At 34.5% G+C, this 7,588-nt stretch overlaps 1 protein-coding gene across 2 annotated transcripts; it reads right to left on the reverse strand.

The window, feature by feature from the left end:
• Positions 1-436: 436 nt before the first annotated feature.
• LOC141486139 (uncharacterized) lies at positions 437-7,364 on the reverse strand. 2 transcript variants are annotated; one of them, XM_074183861.1, is made up of 4 exons: positions 6,233-7,364; positions 2,422-4,305; positions 1,817-2,026; positions 547-687 (listed from the first exon to the last, which is right to left on the reverse strand). In XM_074183861.1, the coding sequence occupies exons 1-3, from the start codon at positions 6,252-6,254 to the stop codon at positions 1,920-1,922; spliced, it is 2,013 nt and encodes a 670-aa protein (XP_074039962.1). In that variant the 5' UTR covers positions 6,255-7,364; the 3' UTR covers positions 547-687; positions 1,817-1,919. The 2 variants fall into 2 exon arrangements, with proteins under 2 accessions (XP_074039961.1, XP_074039962.1); XM_074183860.1 differs by lacking the exon at positions 1,817-2,026 and having other exon boundaries at positions 437-687; positions 6,233-7,363.
• Between the last annotated feature and the right edge of the window lie 224 nt (positions 7,365-7,588).

A 7,588-nucleotide genomic window follows, 5' to 3' on the forward strand; every position in this document is an offset into this window, starting at 1 on the left:
GAATTGATTCATTTTTCCAAATGTTAACAATAATTGTGTAGGTACTCACTATTGGATTTGAATATATTTCTTCTATAAAAACATAATTCCCATCATTTACCCATCGATGTTCAGAAATAATATTGAAATTGATGATCAAGAATTTGCTTCAGAAAATCTGAGGAAAACTGGTGTTTTTTAAATTTAACGATTCGAATTTAATTTAAATTTCTATCAGAGTTTGAACGTTATTTTTCTGTGTCTAATAGCATTAAAATTATTTCAAAAACTGACATTATATTATATCGATACATTGACCAAACAAAAGCATCTGTCAAGACAACAATTCAATATTTTCATGATAAAATTTATAATTATTCATTTGAATTGAATGGAACAATACCTCCATCAGTTCAACAGAAATATGTTATTGAAAAACTCACCACATGACACGAAATTGAATGAGGACAATATAAAAAACTGATTGTAAGTACTCCAACTACTTATTGTTTCTTGATAAATAGTATTTCTTCTTCTGCTGTTGAATCTGACTTCGAACTCTCCTGGGGGTCAAATGTCTCAGGTCTTCATTAGTGTTGATAACTTCTTGTATATATGTCTGAGACGGATAGATAGAAGTTTCACCTTGAATGAATTCTTTGAAAAGCGTCCTAACTAAATGCCTGGTTGGTGTATACCAAGTTCTCTCTGTAAAAAATAAATTGAAGAAATGTATATACTATTTTTTCCCTTTCAGAAGTGGATTTTTTTCCACATTTCAATCAAGCAGATATTTTCATCGAAAAAGTATCATTCGCCATTGAGAGAAGTGAGTAAACTATTTATCACTCTCAAAAGTCTATCAGAGAGAAGATTTCAACAAAGTCGAAATACAGACAGAAAAAAACACCTGTTTAAAACCTGTGCAACGTCCCTCAAGCTCATGCCATAATGTCGCCCAATTTCTCGACCTGGTTGGATGATTACCTGGCAGAATTGTTTGGGGATTCTTTGGTCTTATCAGACATGTTAGGCAAACTAGCTTTGGAGCTCAGTCACTATTTAGAGTTTAAGTTAAGCCTTTGAATATAAGTGGAGTTCTTTCCCAACACCAAACCGTTCTTTTAACACCTCGACACGTGTTTCAATTACCAAGTGATCATCTTCAAGAGGAAGAACTTTTAATCCCTTCCTTTTGAAGATGATCACTTGGTTATTGAAAGACATGTCCGGGAGTTAAAAATAATGGTTGGGTGTTGGGAAAAAACTCCAGTAATATTTATTTCTACACCAAAGATTCCAAACACTGCATCATAAGCCTTTGAAGTTGAGATGGTCGTGACTTACGGGTGCAAAGCTGTCAGGCCTATATTGTCACTCATCAGAGGAAATCACCTCAAAACTAGTCTGACAGGTGGTCACTTCATCCAGGTCAAGCAAAAGATCATCTAAATTATTGAGAACATCCTGGCATGTGTTTGAGAATCATTGCACAAGTATGTGACAGATTTGGTTGAATATACTTTCTTCTTATATGAGCCAGAAATTTACGTCATATGCTTTTTCCTTCTTGAAATTATTGACATTCGTTACCCTGACAGAACAGAATTTAAGACAGACTACATGACAATGATTAAGAAATTTGAAATCTAATTTTATTTTACTCTGTGCTCTAGTGATATAAAGTGGTAATCTGAATAACTATTAATAAGATAAAAAAAAAATGAGAATATAGAAATAAATTGTAGTGTAAATTTCCTTTTTTTTCCAAGATTTTTCACAATCTTATTTCGATTTCAATGTTTAATGGTAAAATGTTGAAATCACTTGTACATACTAGTTTTCGTCTTCATGTTGTCGGAGATCCACATTTTGATCAGTGGCACAGTTCGCTTCCTCAAATCGTCACATTTACTGACACCAGCTAAAATCTCATAATTTTATGGCAGTGTCCCTTCTAATAAATGACGAGAGAAAAGTTTCCTTGCAGCTTGTCTCTCTGGTGTATTCCACGTTCTCTTAACAGCAGCTTGACCAGGGGTGAAGGCTGCAACAAATTGTCAAAAATAAAATATAAATTTGAAAGAATAAAAATTTAAATGATTGAAGATAAGCTAATTGTAATGAAAGTACAGTTACTATTATCTATAAATGAAAAAGAGCTATTAATCACGAATATATTATTGTTTCTAGGGTATTTCATTCAACTTTTTACATCAGGTTCAGATACTATGTTGAAACGTAAATATGAAACAGAAGTTCACCAAATTTTTATTGGGAACAAATCGAGTACAAAATCGATTTTGTCAATTTTCTGAACTTATTAACAAAGCTATATTATTAATGAAAATTATTTTGTATTATAAACTGTAATGATGATAGCTTGTGTGAAGAAAATGAATATAATATTATGAATAGAGTGGACTTCAGTAATCACTATACCTATTAATCTTCGTCGTTTGCCATCTGGTACCTTTCCTGAATCTGAATCATCACTGAAGTTACTACCATCACAGCTTGAGTTACATTCAAGCCCACTTTCATTTTCCATAGTGGTTATTCTGGTAATTTTGGATGGTCCAGGGGTAGGAGAGTAGTACAGCGGTGTAGTTGGAGTGCTCGATATTGCAGAAGTACCTGGGACATGAGCTGTAGGTAATGACATAGGAGTGCTGCGACAGGCATCTGAATCATTACCAGAAGTAGGAGAACATTGAGCGGCTAAGAAAACTTTGCTAACGCTGATTATATCACGTTCTAAAACAGGTTGCCTATAATATTCTCTGTGGATCTTTTCCGCATGACCCAAGTATCCTTGCAGAAGGTGTAAGTCTTCATTGTCCAACTTGAGTGACATGGACTTAGTGGCAACATGTTTTCGAAGTATGGTAGCTCGAAGTGACTTTGAATTAGTTGCTCCGCATTCCTCTGAATACTGCCTCATCAATGATGTAGCAGATACATGCCTGTAGACAACTTTTTCATTTGTAACACTACGGTGAGGCAAGGCAAATATGTAAGGATTTTTATCATCAATTCCGGCCTCTTTTCGGTATTTCAATAATAATTTAACACATTCATGCATTGAATTATGTAAGAGAACCGGAACTCCTCTTGCCAATTTTCCCCTGACGACAAATCTTACATATTCCCTCACATATATCTTGTCGTTTCCAGACAATTTTTTATATGTATCCGTATTTTCCTCAATTCTTGCCAAGCTGTCTAAATCAGAAATAATACTTCGTTCGAGTTCTCCAGGTCGCCTTCGATTAAAAATCAATATGTTAATCAAAGTAAAATTAGCCAAGTTCCTCCAAGTATTTACATTGAACTTTTTCATCAAAGCCTCATAGTAATGATTTCTCTTTGTCATTACATAAGAGTTCAACTTCTTGATATCCTCCATTGAGGGCAAAATAGATAATTTTTTCCTCTTATGTTTTAACAAACTCTCGGATGCAGTTTTATTGACGTGTGCCGGAAGCGCTGTTTTCAACAGATGTAACAAATTTTTGGAATCCTTCTTTCCTTCCATGTCCCCATTTTTGATACATTCCGAAATATGTAATTGGATCATATATTTTAGAGATGTACCAACTTCGGTTGGTAAAGAGGGTTTATTATAATTCCCTGTGTTTTCATCATAATCTCCCAAGGTGTTAATAACTTCAATAATATAGTCAAACATCTGGGGCTTCAAAATAACTTCGAAATGACGCACAGAAGAATTTTTTTCTTTAATCATTGACAAAACTCTTGCCATTCTTATCATACGATTTCGTATCATAGGATAATGATGCTGTGATCTGTACTTACAAGCCATTTCATTACCATAAAGAATAATGAGGTTGTCAAATCGTATGATCTCTTCAATAGGACCATCTCTAAAAGCAAGGAATAAGAAATATTTAACAACTTCGTTGGCCCTTTTATGAATATTTTCTGAAATAGCTCTAGATTTGAACAACATGCCTTTGCTCGAGTTGGAAGGGTTTTTCGTACAATTTTTTTGTAAATGTTTCCTTAATGAATCTTTTTTGACGATTATTTTGCAGCAAGTACATGCTATGTACTGAGATTTATCGGGTTTATCAAAATATTTAGAGACTCTAGCAGGGACAAAATTTTCACCTTCTTTGAAAGCAGAGAAATTACCGTCTCTTCTGATTTGTGAAAGTTTTTCTTTTTTTTTTAGGGTTTTCGTCAGCCATTGCAATGTACTCCTTAACCTCAGGTTCATTTCTGTGCATGGACAAGATGTGTCGTTTAACATTAGTCTTGGACTGCTTGCAGAATTTGCAGGTATTAGGTTTGTTGCAGATTCTGTAACAAAATATATTTACATTCAGGGTCTTAAATTCATATTAACACAATTGCTATTTCTTTATTGAATTTTACAAGGTATCTATCAAAGGCTTATAAGCATATATTGAATTAACCATAAAAAAGTATCAGGAACAAAATGATAAAAATACTAGAGAAAATGAACAAAATTTATTTGTTAAATACTTCACTAATTCCTTAATAACTCGTCTAGAAAACAAACCAAATAAAATTTTTCACAACCAACAGATTATTTTCTCATATATAAAACAAAGTTCTGCTTTTATAAAATAACAAGGGTTTCCATTGAACACAAATGAACTCGTGATGCACTGTTGTGGTAAGGAATATTGCTTTAGTCCTAGCTCAGCACCAAACCGTTATTTTTAACATGTTTTTCTATCATCTTTAAGTGAAGATTAAACAAACATTACATCGGTAACATTAAAAATATGTTTATCATGTTACTGTAAACTTCCATGAGGACATTGTTCAATTACACAACACAACAAAAAATTTTTTTTGAATGTTTCCTACACTAAATTAGTCAATATCTACTAATTTTGGGGTGATAAAAACGAAAATAACAATGAAAAAATTTTATTAGCTCTGGTTTTTGAGATACACAGTACTTAATCTTAAAGAGAAGTTATACTATACGTGAAAAGTGAAAGTACATAAAACAATATTGTTTTGTTTCTTTTAGAATATTTTAAGTACAAAATTAATAAAAAAACATTATTCTTAGTGTTTTGACAAATAAAAGAAGTTTGTACCACCAAATTTCAATTAAGTCCATCCGATTCATTGTAAGGTCGCTGTCGTTTAGCTTGTCTTTTATAACACTTCTGGAGCATCCCTACACACAGACCAGCAGTAGTCTGCAAGCATTGCTTCATTCCAACGGCCCTGATATCTCTGTTCCATTAAGGCAATGTCTTGATGGAATCTTTCTCCATGTTCGTCACTCACAGCTCCACAGTTTTGTGGGAAGAAATTAAGATGAGAGTGAAGAAAATGAATTTTTAAGGACATGTTGCATCCAAGTTGGTGGTAAGCTTGAAGAAGCTCTTTAACCAATGCTGTGAAGTTATCATCTCTTTTGTTACCTAAAAACCCATGTACAACCCCCTTAAAGGCTCTTTTTTCATTTCCTGTTAAAATCATGTCAAAAGCAGGATCATTTACGATTTCACGGATTTGAGGCCCAATAAAGATGCCTTCCTTGACTTTAGCATCACTCAACCTGGGAAACTTTGCTCTCAAGTACTTGAAAGCTTGTCCTTCCTGGTCCATGGCCTTCACAAAGTTTTTCATTAGTCCCAACTTAATATGTAATGGGGGAAGGAGAACATCCTTAGGATCTACAAGAGGCTCGTAAACTACATTTTTCTCATTAGGGTTTAGGTCTTGTGTAGGCCAGTTCATTTTTTTATAGTGAGATTTTCTATCCCGACTGTCCCACAGACACAAAAAACAACAGTACTTGGTGAACCCTAATTGCATTCCTAGGACTATAGCTATGACTTTCAGATCACCACAGATGTGCCACTTGTGTTGTTCATATTTGATTGATTGGAGAAGTGTTTTCATATTTATATACGTTTCCTTCATGTGAACTGCGTGACCTATAGGAATAGAGGGTAGCTGATTTCCATTATGCAGAAGTACAGCTTTTAAGCTTAGTTTTGAAGAGTCTATAAACAGTCTCCATTCAGATGGAGTGTGATCCAAATTCAAGCAGTCCATCAAACCATTAACATCAGAACGAACTACGAGGTTTTCTTTTTTCTCAAAAAAAAGGAAGCAAACCTTTTTGACGCTGTCTCTACTGAGATATTTTCACATCATGTTTTAGAAGATTCCACTTCCACAATTCCACAATTATATGTGAAAAGTAATAGATTTGATTATTGTCGTTACTCACCTTCGCTTATAAGCAGCTTCATTCACTAAAGTGGGATTATCATCATTCATTTCTGATACGGATTCTTCAGCAATTGTTGAAAGGATGGATATAGATGACTGACTGCTTGATGAAGAAGGCAGACCCATGGCTTTGGAGGGCAGACTATTGGAGGACGTTGAAAGAAGAATGTTATTTGTAGCAGGCAGGCTGCCAATTGTGGGAGGTGATCTGTCATTTGTGGGAGGCGGGCAGTCAACTGAGGGAAGAGAACAGTCAACTGAGGGAAGAGAACAGTCAATTGAGGGAGCCAGGCTCTCGATTGTGAGAGGCAGACTGTCAGGCATAGGAGCCAGACTTTCAGGCATAGGAGACAGACTTTCAGGCATAGGAGACAGACTTTCAGGCATAGGAGACAGACTTTCATGCATAGGAGACAGACTGTCAGATGCAGAAGACAAACAGTTACATACTGCAGACAACCAATTGCACACGGAGGGCAAATCATTGGACTTGAAAAGAATTGGTGAAACAGTACTTGAAATGAAACTGGAATGATGAATACGACTGATCCCCTCTACGCCTTCCACCTCAATAGGTACATTTTGAAAAATACGTCTGGGTTTCATTTTCTTCTGTACAGACCTGCCCTCTAACGAATCAGTAATCCGTTTTGTTTTTTTTCTACCCTTTGGAGTTTTCAACTTTGCTTCATTTGGGTTGCCAATGTTCAAATTTTTCTCCAAGACAACCTTAAGTCTGCGTGTGTTATGTCCCACAGCAAAATTATATAAGGGAAGAAAATCTTCGTTGAATCCATTTATGACGATTTTGTAACGTTTCCCCAATATGAAACACTCCACCTTATTATCCTGTGATATTATTTCTGACCTGGGAATGACCGTCTGCATTCCATTGTCAGTAGTTACAAGTGCAAAAGCTGCCATGACGTGGATCACTCTTGATATATAAGTGAATACAACAATGACAACATTTAGCCAAAAACAAACGATGGAAAAAAAAACAACAACTTAAAAAAAACAACGACGTAAAAAAAACAACGACGTAAAAAAAAACAACGACGCAAAAAATAAACGACGAAGCCAAAAACAACCCCAAAGTATACTTCATCAACCAACCCTGAAAAAAAAGAGAAAAAATTTTTCACAACGTTCAATAGACAGTGATTTATTATTTTTTTTCCCAGCAACTTTAAATCTATTAATTTTTATCTTTAAAAATTACACAAAGCAGGGAAATGTATTGAAATACATAAACATAAAAAAATAGCAAGTGATGCGAAAAATGAAAAATATTTTTCAATATTTAATTCGTCTAAAATAACATAATTGACAATTTTCAAGCTAACATGTGACT

The sequence above is a fragment of the Leptinotarsa decemlineata genome, unplaced genomic scaffold, assembly GCF_025532065.1.
Source record: "Leptinotarsa decemlineata unplaced genomic scaffold, Ldec_3_MD MMD2_tig00026347_RagTag_RagTag, whole genome shotgun sequence".
Lineage (NCBI taxonomy): Eukaryota > Metazoa > Arthropoda > Insecta > Coleoptera > Chrysomelidae > Leptinotarsa > Leptinotarsa decemlineata.

Excerpts from the sequence above, each read along its gene's own strand:
- LOC141486139 (XM_074183860.1), bottom strand. The coding sequence starts at position 6,254 with ATGAAGCTGCTTATAAGCGAAG. Across the intron at positions 4,306-6,232 it reads GAAGCTGCTTATAAGCGAAG|AATCTGCAACAAACCTAATA; the intron begins GTGAGTAACGAC and ends ATTTTGTTACAG. Across the intron at positions 688-2,421 it reads CAAACGACGAAGATTAATAG|AGAGAACTTGGTATACACCA; the intron begins GTATAGTGATTA and ends TATTTTTTACAG.